At 39.7% G+C, this 13,829-nt stretch overlaps 1 protein-coding gene across 4 annotated transcripts in view; it reads right to left on the reverse strand.

Moving 5' to 3' along the window:
• The window catches only part of Kif2a (kinesin family member 2A), a 78,588-nt gene that overhangs the window by 28,860 nt on the left and 35,899 nt on the right, over positions 1-13,829 (reverse strand). For all 4 annotated transcript variants that reach the window (XM_045138916.1, XM_045138914.1, XM_045138915.1 and 1 more), the window contains exons 6-9: positions 13,204-13,304; positions 5,370-5,465; positions 4,056-4,110; positions 3,196-3,358 (exon numbers count right to left, since the gene is read on the reverse strand). In XM_045138916.1, the coding sequence (XP_044994851.1) occupies positions 3,196-3,358; positions 4,056-4,110; positions 5,370-5,465; positions 13,204-13,304 (415 nt within the window). The remainder of the gene's footprint in view (positions 1-3,195; positions 3,359-4,055; positions 4,111-5,369; positions 5,466-13,203; positions 13,305-13,829) is intronic.

Here is a 13,829-nt window from a genome sequence, read left to right on the forward strand (position 1 = left end):
CACAATACTTATTACATTACAGTAACACCTAGTAATAAAGTATTTCACTAATTAAAGCACCGTAAGATTTTACACAAATCTTTGTTTGAAATTTTTTTTTCTTCAAGGTGGGATCTCACTCTAGTCCAGGCTCACCTCAAATTCACAGCGATCCTCCTATCTATGCCTCCTGAGTGCTGAGACTAAATGTATGTACCATCGTGCCCAGCTAGTTTAAAAATGTAAGCAGCCACCTTAAAACTGCTTAAGGAATAATTTCAAATAACAATGAATAATTAGATGAGCAATACAGACAAAACAAATACAAAAAAGCATCAATTATGATGATTACAGAAACAGAATCCAAAGAGTGGGAATCTTGAGAAAAGGAAAATAGTAAGAAAAACATTATCCTTAGACCTTGTAGATAAACACACAAATAATAAATAACTTAAATTTGAACAAGTAATTTGTAGTATTTGGGGAACAGTATATAAATTAACTACAGGACACTGAGTTTTGACTTAAGTCTCAATTAAGGAAATGAATGCCAAAATATCACGGCTTGGATTATCATTATCATTATCATCATTATTATTATTTTTTGGTTTTTGAGGTAGGGTCTCACTCTAGTTTAGGGTGACCTGGAATTCACTATGGAGTCTCTGGGTGGCCTCGAACTCACAGCAATCATCCTATCTCTGCCTCCTGAGTGCTGGGATTAAAGGTGTGCACAATCATGCCTGGCTGGCTTGGATTATTTTTTGAAATGTACTGATGCAATCCACTGGTAAATTTCAATGTGGGGTAAGAAATTCTTCTTTATTTAATCTTTAATTTTTATTTATTTATAATATTATTATATATTACTATTATTAATTTAATTTTGTTTTTCAAGGTAGGGTCTCACTCTAGCCCAGGCTGACCTGGAATTCACTATGGAGTCTAAGGGTGGCCTCGAACTCATGATGATTCTCCTATCTCTGTCTCCCAAGTGCTAGGATTAAAGGCATGTGCCAGTGCCATCACACCTGACCTGGCCCTCCCCCCCCCCCGTCTTTTTTTTTTGCGGGAGAGGGGATGAGAGAAATGGCGGCATAGGGCCTTCAGGCACGTGCACCCCTTGTGCATATATGGACACTGTGTGCTTACATCACTGTGTATGGCTTACATGGAACCTGAAGAATCAAACATGAGTCCTTAGGCTTCACAGGCAAGCGCCTTAAGCACTAAGCCATCTCTCCATCCCAAGAAATATCTTTCATTCTAGCAAAACAAAAAAAATGGTAGAAACCTACAAATAAAGTACTTTACATATCTCTGCTCCACTTTTGTTTATATGCAGAACAGAAGAAGGTACAGACAGAAAAAGGTAGTTACATCTGTTCTGGTCAAAGAGAGCTATGAGCAAGTCTTGATGAGGTCAAACAACGTGCAATTCCTCAAATCATACATGGAGACAACAGGGCTAAAGAGATGATTCAATGGTTAAGGTGCCCGACTGCAAAGCCTAACAAGCTGGGTTCAAAAGTCCCCAGGACCCATGTAAAGCCAGATGCACAAAGTAGTGCATGCATCTAGAGTTCATTTGCAGTGGCTGGAGGCCCTGGCTTGCCCATTCTTTCTCCCTCTGTCTCTTTCTCAAATAAAATAAATGAACTATTAAAAAAAAGGGGGGGGCTGGAGAGATGGCTTAGTGGTTAAACGCTTGCCTGTGAAGCCTAAGTACCCCGGTTCGAGGCTCGATTCCCCAGGACCCACATTAGCCAGATGCACAAGGGGGCGCACGCATCTGGAATTCGTCTGCAGTGGCTGGAGGCCCTGGTGCGCCCATTCTCTCTCTCTCTCTGCCTCGTTCTCTGTCTGTTGCTCTCAAATAAATAAATAAAAATAAACCAAAAAAATTTAACAAAAAAAGGGCTGGAGAGATGGCTTAGTGGTTAAGCGCTAGCTTGTGAAGCCTAAGGACCCTGGTTCAAGGCTCAACTCCCCAGGACCCACGTTAGCCAGATGCACAAGGGGTGCACGCGTCTGGAGTTCATTTGCAGTGGCTGGAGGCCCTGGTGTGCCCATTCTCTCTCTATCTGCCTCTTTCTCTTTCTGTTGCTCTCAAATAAATTAAAATAAACAATAAAAAAAATCAACAACAAAAAAAAAAACAACAGAGCCGGGTGTGGTGGTGGCACATGCGTTTAATCCTAGCATTCAGGAGGCTGAGGTAGGAGGATCACCATGAGTTCGAGGCCACCCTGTCAGCCTGGACTAGAATGAAAGCTTACCTTGAAAAACAAAACAAAACAGAAGCATGTTAATGCACGTAAATTTGAGCTGAGTATAAATTCAGTGCGCATCGTACGTGTGAAACTACCACTAAGAGGCCTGCCTCTTTCTACCTGCCTATTTTGTATTTCTCTCTCTCAAATTAAAAAAAGGTATTTTAAAAAATGAAATGCAAAGCTGGGCGTGGTGGCGCACGCCTTTAATCCCAGCACTTGGGAGGCAGAGGTAGAAGGATCACTGAGTTCAAGGCTACCCTGAGACTACAGGGTGAATTCCAGGGCAGGCTGGGCTAGAGTGAGACCCTACCTTGAAAAACCAAAAAAAAAAAAAAAAAAAAAAAAAACCACACAGAAAAAGAAAAAGAAAGAAATGCATAGACTTAACTTTTACAAAAATATTTACTTGAGAGAAAGAAGTACACAGAGAATGGGCATGCCAGTGCCTTTAGCCCTGCAAATTAATTCCAGATGCATGCACCACCTTGTACGTCTGGTTTATGTGAATCCTGGGGAGTCGAACCTGGCTTTGTAGACAAGCGCTTTAATTGGTAAACCATCTCTCCAGCCCAACTTGAAAAATGTTTCAACCTTAATTGGTGTGACATATGCTAAATAAAGATTTGGGCAAACTAATGATTAAAGTATTTGAAATTTCATTGCTAGTCTCTTCTCATTCTGCAGGTCAGTTAACATTTCTCAGAAACATCTTAACCATATGTGTATGTGGTGTCTGTAGTAAGTAAGCTAGTGAGCAATTAACAGCAAAACTAATTTTTTCAAGCATGTGTTAAAAACTCATTATAGACTTTATTTTCTTCATTTAAATTCAGAATGAAAAGCATATTTTACCTCTACAGAGTAGGACCAAAACCTGTGTCCAGCCACTGATGAACAAGAGTTCAAGAACAAAATTCCAATTTAAAACAAACACACCTACCTGTAAACCATCTCGTTAGGAGCCGAGTCGTCAAAGGCATAGTCAAAACGAAATGTTTGGTTTTCTAAGTACCTTGTTAAATCTACCTTCTGTTTGGGTTCATGTACCATGACAACGTCTTTACTAGGGATTGTGATTACATCAAGATCTTTCATTTGAGTTTCTAAAAGAATAAATGAAAATCAGAGCCCAGTAATTTTTACATTTCAATTAATGCACAAAATTTAAGTTGTTAGAATCTAGGTCAAAGTAGTAAGATCTGTAAAGGTAAGGGAAGTATGCCACCAACGCGTCACTCAGTAATGTACTGTGTCAGCGAGAAATAATCAAGATTGCCATCAAACAAGCAGCCGGAATGGCAAGGCTTGGCACAGCAGCAAACAACTCAACGGTGAGGGTACCCCAGGGGCCTGCTTCACAGATGACACACAGAAGAAAGGAAATGATTCACATCTAACTTTTCCAAATTGATTTCACCTAAACTGCTCTCAAAAGACATTACAAGCTAGGTTCGGTGGCTCATGCCATTAATCCCAGCACTTGGGAGGCAGAGGTAGGAGGATCACTGAGTTCAACGCTACCCTGAGACTACAGAGTGAATTCCAGGGCAGGCTGGGCTACAGTGAGAACCTACCTTGAAGCCCCCCCCTCCAAAAAAAAAAAAGACATTACAAGTAGGATAAATTCAACCTTTTTTTCTGTTGTTGTTTTTGTTTTTTGAGACTGGCTCTCACACTGTAGTCCCGGCTGCCTTGGGCCCCGCCATCCTGCCTAAACTTCCTGAGTGCCGGGATTGAAGACACATGTCCTCAAATCTGACTTCTAAAGTCAACTTTTGTAGCACTCATTAAGAGCCATACCTTTTTTATTTAGTGGCCGTTTTCGAACACAAACGCATATCCTATGTTCGTCAATCTAAGAGAAAAATAAAGTTTTATTTCAGTGACGTTCACTACCTTTCCAAACAATGGAAAGTAAACTATACAGTACTTCTTCCTTTTTTTTTTTTCCTTTGGATGTGTTTGTGTGTGTTATAAATATGGGTGCGTAACGTGTGCGTGTAGACAAGGTTGATGGCAGTTCTCTCTCCATCACTCTCTCTGGCAAAGTCTCTCACCTAAGCCCAGAACTAGCTAAGCTGCTTGCCCAGGAATCCCGGCAGCCTCCACATCCACTCAGTGTTCACATGGGTTCTAGGGATCTAAACCCGGTATCACACTTGTGTGGCAAGTGCTGTATCCACTGAGCTTTCTGTCTTCCTAGGCCTTTTCCAGGGATTTTAGAAATCTATACACAGCATAAATATGACAGCTAAACATAGAAGTGTGTGCTGGCTGCTGGTCGTTTTTCTCTCTGCTTGGATTTGTGAAAGAGGGCCAGCCTCTTTCACCATTATAGAACTTCCCTTGGATCTGTAAGTTTCAAATAAATCCTTTCCTCCAGCAATGTGAAGCTGCACATGGAATATTCTTCCTAGGTTCTTTAACAAAGAATTTTCTGTGCAACAAGTTCTCATTATTCAACAGGTGGTAAGATTACAGAGCACTTTTTAGCACTTGATGTCTGGTCCACTGCAGCCCACAAGAACCATCACTTTTTCTAGAGCCAGAATAACATTAAAAAACAGCTAACTGTGGGCTGGAGAGATGGCTCAGCGGTTAAAGTGCTTGCCTGCGAAGCCTAAGGACCCATGTTCCACTTCCCAGATCCCACATAAGCCAGACGCACAAGGTGATGCATGTGCACAAAGCATCTGGAATTCCACTGTAGTAGCTAGAGGCACTGGCATGCCAATTTTCTCTCTCTTGGTCTCTCATTAAAAAAACCAAAAGAACCCCAACAAACCCACTAACTAATGAAGTGGGACAAAAGCCCAAGTGAAGATCAACAAGGAAAGGCGGTCCTCACGTCACTTCACTGCTCGCCGCCCTCCGAAAGACAAGGCTGCCTCATGCTGGAAAGGGTGTCATTGCAGGCAGCACCTCATTTATTTAACATTATGGGAGATGAACAGAAACACAAATAATTCCTTTATTTTCTTCTTAAAATGTAGGGAACGAATCTCAGTCAGGCGAGGCAAGCCCACACAGCTGACTACAACAGGAAGCTCGCGGGGCTGAACACGTCCACTGCCAGTGTCGGCAGTTCTAGAGCAACAGTCGACAGGCGCTTACGGGGTCTGCTGTGGTCAATGGCCTATAATCCAAACTTCCTCTGAAGTCTCTGATCATACACATAATTTCATAATTTGGATTTGTAGCATCAACATCCTATTGGAAAAAAGGAAGGATTTGTCAGTTATGGCTCTTACAAATTCTGCTGTTTGCATTGCATTTATGTTGCTTGTGGTGAAAGCTGCCATTGAGTCAGTGCCATTTGTCACAACCAAACCCAAGCTCAAGCGAGAGACGGCTGTAGAGTGCAGGTTTAATATGTTCACAGTCAACTTCCCTATTAAAAACACAATCCTCAGTCTGCACGCATCCTGTTAGAGGTAACTCATGAAAACTACCCTTTGTCTATTGTAAAAATCATCTATTCCATTTTCTTTATCCCCGGAAATGTAGTAAAGGAATAACACTCATCAGGAAACTCAAGAGTTCTAGAAAAGATGAAACTCCTTTGCATTCCATTTTCAAGTTCTTTAAACAGTTTCATCTAGGATTTCACTTAGTTTATTTCCATTATTATTTTCGACTAAGAAAACCCTACCTCAATGTGGTGACGCAAACTTTTAATCCCAGCACTCAGAGGCGGAGATAGGAGGATCGCCTTGAGTTCTAGGCCAGCCTTGGGCTACATAGTGAATTTCAGGTCAACATGGGGCTAGATTGAGACCCTGTTTCAAAAAAAAAAAAACAACAAAAAAAACCCCAAATTGAAACAAAAAACCATAAAGCATAACAAAATAACCAAAAAGCTGCAGGAAGGTGTGGCATGTGCCTTTAATCCCAGCACTTCGGAGGCAGAGGTAGGATTACCATTGAGTTCAAGGCCACTCTGAGACTTTGTAAAGAATTCCAGGTCAGCCTGGGCTAGAGTGAGACCCTACCTCGAAAAACAAAACCAAAAACAAACAAAAAAACCAAAAGGCAATACAAAACAGAATTTAAAGAAATTACATATGAAGATATAGATATATGTATATATGATATTAACCAAGATAATTTTGGCTTATGTTTTTTTTTGTAAGTGCCTGGTACGTGTGGCTTACATAAATGTACATGCTACGCAGTGCCCCGTGTGTATACCACAGAGGCAGAGAATACTGGGTGCCCCCACCCCAATCACTCACATGCCTGGGTTTCCTCTTGCTGATTCCACAGCTTACCATTTTTTGCAAGCCCCTACATTTCTCCAGACTCTGCTTCCCACAGGATTGGAGTTACAGGTGTGTGGCTACAACCACCTGTTTATGTAGGTGCTGGAGGAATATGTGCCTAGTAGTCTTGGCTCCATCAGGCACTTATGTTTTTTTTTTAATTTTAAAAATTTTTATTAACATTTTCCATGATTATAAAAAAAATCCCATGGTAATTCCCTCCCTCCCCACCCCCACACTTTCCCCTTTGGTATTCCATTCACCATCATATTACCTCCCCATCTCAATCATTGTAGTTACATATATACAATATCAACCTATTAAGTACCCTCCTCCCTTCCTTTCTCTTTCCTTTATGTCTGCTTTTTAATTACTAGCCTCAGCTACTAAGTATTTTCCTTTTCACGCAGAAGCCCAATCATCTGTAGCTAGGATCCACATATGAGAGAGAACATGTGGCGCTTGGCTTTCTAGGCCTGGGTTACCTCACTTAGTATAATCCTTTCCAGGTCCATCCATTTTTCTGCAAACTTCATAACTTCATTTTTCTTTACTGCTGAGTAGAACTCCATTGTATAAATGTGCCACATCTTCATTATCCACTCATCAGTTGAGGGACATCTAGGCTGGTTCCATTTCCCAGCTATTATAAACTGAGTAGCAATAAACATGGTTGAGCATGTACTTCTAAGGAAATGAGATGAGTCCTTTGGATATATGCCTAGGAGTGCTATAGCTGGGTCATATGGTAGATCAATCTTTAGCCGTTTTAGGAACCTCCACACTGTTTTCCACAATGGCTGGAACAGATTGCATTCTCACCAGCAGTGTAGAAGGGTTCCTCTTTTTCCACATCCCCGCCAACATTTATGATCATTTGTTTTCATGATGGTGGCCAATCTGACAGGAGTGAGATGGAATCTCAATGTAGTTTTAATCTGCATTTCCCTGATGGCTAGTGACGTAGAACATTTTTTTTTAGATGCTTATATGCCATTCATATTTCTTCCTTTGAGAATGCTCAACTTAGCTCCATAGCCCATTTTTTGACTGGCTTGTTTGATTCCCTATTATTTAACTTTTTGAGTTCTTTGTATATCCTAGATATTAATCCTCTATCAGATATATAGCTGGCAAAGATTGTTTCCCATTCTATAGGTTGCCTCTTTGCTTTTTTCACTGCGTCCTTTGCAGTGCAAAATCTGTGTAATTTCATGAGGTCCCAGTGATTAGTCTGTGGTTTTATTGCCTGAGCAATTAGGGTTGTATTCAGAAAGTCTTTGCCAAGACCAATATGTTGAAGGGTTTCCCCTACTTTGTCCTCTAGCAGTTTCAGAGTTTCAGGTCTGATGTTAAGGTCTGTAATCCATTTGGACTTAATTCTTGTGCATGGCGAGAGAGAAGAATATGTTTTCATCCTTCTGCAGATATTTATCCAGTTTTCAAAACACCATTTGCTGAAGAGGCTGTCTCTTCTCCAATGAGTATTTTTGGCATTTTTATCGAATATCAGGTAGCTATAATTACTTGGGCTTACATCTGGGTCCTCTATTCTGTTCCACTGATCTACACGTCAGTTTTTGTGCCAGTACCACGCTGTTTTTGTTATTACGGCTCTGTAGTATAGGTTAAAATCAGGTATGGTGATACCACCAGCCTCTTTTTTGTTGCTCAGTATTATTTTAGATATTCGAGGATTTTTGTGATTCCAAATGAATTTTTGGATTGTTTCTTCTATTTCCATGAAGAATGCCTTTGGAATTTAGATAGGGATTACATTAAATGTGTAGATTGCTTTAGGTAAGATTACCATTTTCACAATATTGATTCTTCCAATCCAGGAACAAGGGATGTTTCTCCACTTTCTAGAGTCTTCTGAAATTTCTCGCATGAGTGTTTTAAAGTTCTCATTGTAGAGATTCTTTACTTCCTTGTTTAGGTTTATTCCAAGGTACTTTATTTTTTTTGATGCAATTGTGAATGGGAGTGATTCTCTGATTTCATCTTCTGTGTGTTTGTTGTTAGCATATATGAAGGCTACTGATTTCTGTGTGTGTATTTTTTATCCTGCTATATGGCTGTAGGTTTTAATCAGCTCTAACAGTTTGCTAGTAGAGTCTTTAGGGTCCTTTATGTATATAATCATGTCATCTGCAAATAATGATAACTTGATTTCTTCCTTTCCAATTTGTATCCCTTTTATGTGTGTCTCTTGCCTTATTGCTATGGCTAAGACTTCCAAAACTATATTAAATAAAAGTGGGGACAGTGGACACCCTTGTCTTGTTCTTGATTTTAGTGGAAAAGCTTCCAGTTTTTCCCCATTTAGTAGTATGTTGGCTGTAGGCTTGTCATAAATAGCTTTTATTATATTGAGATACGTTCCCTCTTTTCCCAGTCTCTGTAGGACTTTTATCATGAAGGGATGTTGGATTTTGTCAAATGCTTTCTCTGCGTCCATTGAGATGATCATGTGATTTTTGTCCTTCAACCTGTTTATATAATGTATTACATTTATCGATTTGTGTATATTTAACCATCCCTGCATCTCTCAGATAAAGCCTACTTGGTCAGGTTGAATGATCTTTCTAATATACTCTTGTATTCTGTTTGCCAATATTTTGTTGAGAATTTTTGCATCTATGTTCATGAGGGAGATTGGTCTGTAATTTTCTTTTTTTGTTCTATCTTTGCCTGGTTTTGGTATCAGGGTGATGCTGGCCTCCTAGAAGGAGTTTGGTAGAATTCCTTCTTTTTCTATTTCCTGGAAAAGCTTAAGAAGCAGTGGTGTTAGCTCTTCCTTAAAGGTCTGGTAAAATTCAGCAGTGAATCCATCTGGGCCTGGGCTTTTAGTTGGGAGATTATTGATAACTGTTCGGATCTCCATGTTTGTTATAGGTCTACTTAAGTGATTAATCTTATTTTGATTTAATTTAGGTAGGTCATATAAGTCAAGGAAATCATCCATTTCTTTCAGATTTTCATACTCTGTGGAGTATATGCTTTTATAGTATGTCCCTATGATTTTTTGAGTTTCTCTGGAATCTGTTGTGATGTTACCTTGTTCATCTCTGATTTTATTAATTTGTGTCTCTTCTTTCTTTTGGTCAGATTTCTAAGGGTTTATCAATCTTGTTTATCCTTTCAAAGAATCAAGTCTTTGTTTTTAATTCTTTGGATTATTTTTTGTTTGTTTGTTTGTTTCTATTTCATTAATTTCTGCCCTAATCTTTATTATTTCTTCCCGTCTACTGATTTTTGGTTTGCCTTGTTCTTCTTTTTCCAAGGCTTTAAGGTGAAGCATTAGGTTGTTTACTTGCGACCTTTCTAATTTCTTAATATAGGCACTTAAGGCTGTCAACTTACCTCTTAGAACTGCCTTCATTGTGTCCCAGAGATTTTGATATGTTGTGTTCTCATTATCGTTTGACTCTAAAAAGTTTTTGATTTCCTTCTTGATTCCTTCATTGACCCATTCATCATTTAGTAGTGTATTGTTTAGTTTCCATGATTTTGTGTATGCTCTATAGCCTTTCTTGCTACTGATTTGTATTTTAATTCCATTGTGGTCAGATAGAATGCAAGGAATTATTTCAATTTTCCTGAATTTAAGATTTGCTTTGTGTCCTAATATATGGTCTATTTTAGAAAATGTTCCATGTGCTACTGAAAAGAATGTATCTCCGCTGCTGCTTCAATTTCCTATACACCTCACTTTTTAGTAAAAGTGTGTATCTTGCTGAGTTTTTTTGGTCTTCCGCCCCCCCCCCCCCCAGGCTGCTTTGGCGTGGTACCTACGCCACCATCTTAACCAGAAGTTTGGTTTTAAATTTAAGGTAGGGTCTCATTCTCAGGCCCTTATGTTTTCATGGTTATTGAACTGAATTGCTGGGCCATCTCTCTAGACCAGTTGTTTTTTAGTTCTTTTTGTTTATTATTTTTTTCAATGTAGGGTCTCACTCTAGCATAGGCTGACCTAAAATTCACAGCAATCCTCCTACCTCTGAACTCCCAAGTGCTGAGATTAAAGGCACTGCATGCCACACCTGGCCCCAATTTTTGTTTTTCAGCAGACAGGGTCTCATGTATTCCAGACTGGTTTCAAACTTGTTATGTAGTGGAAGCTAGGCTAGAGCTTCCAACCCACCTGCCTTTACCTCCCAAGTATGGAGACTGCAAAGGGATGCCTTTACATCAGCTCAAAACCAGGATAAGTTTCAGGGTCTCGCTCTAGCCCAGATTGACCTGGAATTCACTCTGTAGTCACTCCTCAGGGTGGCCATGAACTCACAGCAATTATCCTACCTGTCTCCCAAGTGCTGAGATTAAAGACGTGAACCATCATGCCTGGCCCTAAATAAGCCTTTTTTTTTGGGGGGGGGGATGTTTCAAGGTAGGGTCTTGCTCTAGCCCAGGCTAACCTGGAATTAGTCTCAGGGTGGCTTCAAACTCACAGCAACCCTCCTACCTCAGCCTCTTGAGTGCTGGGATTAAAGGCGTATGCTACCACGCCTGGAAAAAATTTAAATTATTGAATGATGACTGCAACTTATTTTTTGTTGCAATACTGACAAAGTTTAAGTTATAAACAGCAAGACAATAGCCTCTCTAGTTATGAATAAAAAATTACTGAACACTCAAATAATCAGATTTTTTTCATTCATCATATTCATATTTTCTTTGAAGGTAAATTTCAAAACTATTATTGAAACTATTATCAGAAGACAGTGCTAACTCTGTCCCCTGGGAAGCAGAACAGGAAGCATCAGAGCAGATTGATGTGTTCGGAAGTACCAACAGACACCACCAGGGGCATCAACGCTAAGTACCAGAAAGGTCTGTTGGCATTTTCTCTTTTCTTTGGAGACCTGTCTGCATGTAGCCCGGGTTGGCCTCAAACTGGCTATGTAGCTGAGAAGGGCCCTTGAACTTCTGACCCTCCTGCTTTCCAAAGTGCTGTGATTACAGGCATGGGTCACCATGCTCAGCTTTGTATTATGTATTTCAAAACTCAACTAGGTAATTCTCAGATCACTTGTTTTATCATATTTAGGAAACCAATTCTAAGAGTAAACAGATACAAGCAGAACACAAGAGCTACAGGTTCAATAACAATTTCTAATATGCAAAGACCTGTAAAGGGAAGAAAGGCCAGTAGCCTATGCATTTTTTTCCTTGTTATTAAATATATTTGCCACCACCTAAAAGGAACAAGGATACAGTAGAGACCCACTAACAATACTTAGTATAAATCAGAACACAAAAAGTTTCTGTCATTTAGAATGCCTCGTTGAACCTAACAAAGTAATGAACTTTACACGTACGCAATTACACCTAGGTATTGGGGTATTTTTACAAATCTTTTCTAAAAATGTTTTATTTATTCGCAAGCAGGAGAGAGGCAGACAGACATAGTGTGAGCACGGGTGCGCAGGGACACCTGCCACTGGAAACACACTCCAGATGCTTGTGCCATTCTGTATCGGGTCTCACGTGGGTTCTGAGGAACTGGACCAGGGGCGGCAGGCTCTGCAGCCAAGTGCCTTTAACCACTGAGCCATCTCCCCAGCCCACAAATCTTTTATTTTTAGATCTTTTAAAAATTGAAAGCTGCTCTTTTAGGCTGGAGAGATGGCTTAGCAGTTAAGGTACTTGCCTGTGAAACCTAAGGATCCATGTCGACTCTCCAGGTCCCATGTAAACCAGACACACAGGGGGCACATGTGTAAGGCCGCACGTGTGCACTAGGTGGCGCAGCATCTGGAGGTGGAGTGCAGTGGCTGGAGACTGTGGTATGTCAATTCTCTCTCATAAAAAGTGTAAAAGGGGGACTTGGAAAATGGCTTAGCGGTTAAGGCATTTGCCTGTGAAGCCTAAGGACCCTGGTTTGATTCCCTAGGACCCACAAGGGTGTATCTGGAGTTCATATACAGTGGCTAGAGGCCCTGGCGTGCCCATTCTCTCTATCTGTCTGTTTCTCATAAATAAATAAAGTAGTTTTAAAAAAAGTTTTAAAAACAAGCTGCTCTTTCTTGCAGGAACTCTCAGGTCCTGGTAAGCCCAATGCCCACATGGCTCTCTAGCTCTCCTGCCCTCCACGTCAGGACTCTGCGCTTTCTCCTCTTTCCTTCTCTTAAACTAGTAAAGTCTCTCTAAATCTGAAAAAGAAAAAGTTAAGTCTATTACTCTTCAGAGTCATATACTTTATAGTTCTATACACAATCATTTATTCAATAGGGAACAAATTTGAGGCTAACACATATCTTCTAAAACATGAAAAGTAAATGCTGTAAAAATCTTTTATGGGCTGGAGAGATGGCCTACCTTGATAAACAAAAACAAAAACAAACAAACAAAAAAAGAGATGGCTTAGCAGTAAAGATGGCTGCAGTTCGGGGCTCGATTCCCCAGCACCCACATTAGCCAGACGCACAAGGGGGCACATGCATCTGGAGTTTGTTTGCAGTGGCTGGAGGCCCTAGTGCACCCATTCTCTCTATCTGCCTCCTTCTCTGTCACTTTCAAATTAATAAAAATAACAAAAAAATCATTTATAATAATTTATCTTCACAAGATTTGATACTGTTCTTCAATATAAATTTAAGGAGTTCTTTATTTTTTAAAAAAATTATTTTCACTGATAAAATCTAACCTTTGATTAGAAACAAAATGAGTGTGTTACAAACCTGGGCTCTCTTTTCTCTAAGTTCTTGCTGTTGTAATCTCCTTTTTTCTCGTTTTTCTTGTAATTTTTCCACTTCTTTCACACAATTAGATTTTCTACGTGCTAAAAGAAAAATGGTAAGCTATAGAAGTAGTTTTTGTTTTTAAATATTATTCTTAGTACACAGAAATTTTATGAAAAGTTTCATCACATACACAAAAATGTAGACAGTGATAAAATGCATGCCTATCACACCCCATGTGAGTTTTACTTATGAGCTGCTTTAACAAAACAGGAGCCGGACAAGATACAGATGAGTAAGAATGACGACTCAAACACTGACACATGTCATCTCTTGGTTTTGCATCTCAGATCTTTGAAATGAGAAGATCAAGAAGTGTTTACAAGTCTAAGAGCCTTGAGAAAAAAAATCAGCTAGGCAGTATTTTTAAATCAAAGCAACCAAATCACTGTTATAGTCTCACATAAAAAAGTGTTCTCTAAAACATACACTTCAAACCCCAAGTAAAAGTAGTAACAGTAAAATAAGATTTGTCAGTAAAATAAAATCTGCAGTCAAATTTGTAATTAAGACTTTACCATTTGGGAATGTATAAGGATGACCAAGAGAGAATACATGTGTGCCTA

This window comes from Jaculus jaculus, chromosome 20 (genome assembly GCF_020740685.1).
Source record: "Jaculus jaculus isolate mJacJac1 chromosome 20, mJacJac1.mat.Y.cur, whole genome shotgun sequence".
Lineage (NCBI taxonomy): Eukaryota > Metazoa > Chordata > Mammalia > Rodentia > Dipodidae > Jaculus > Jaculus jaculus.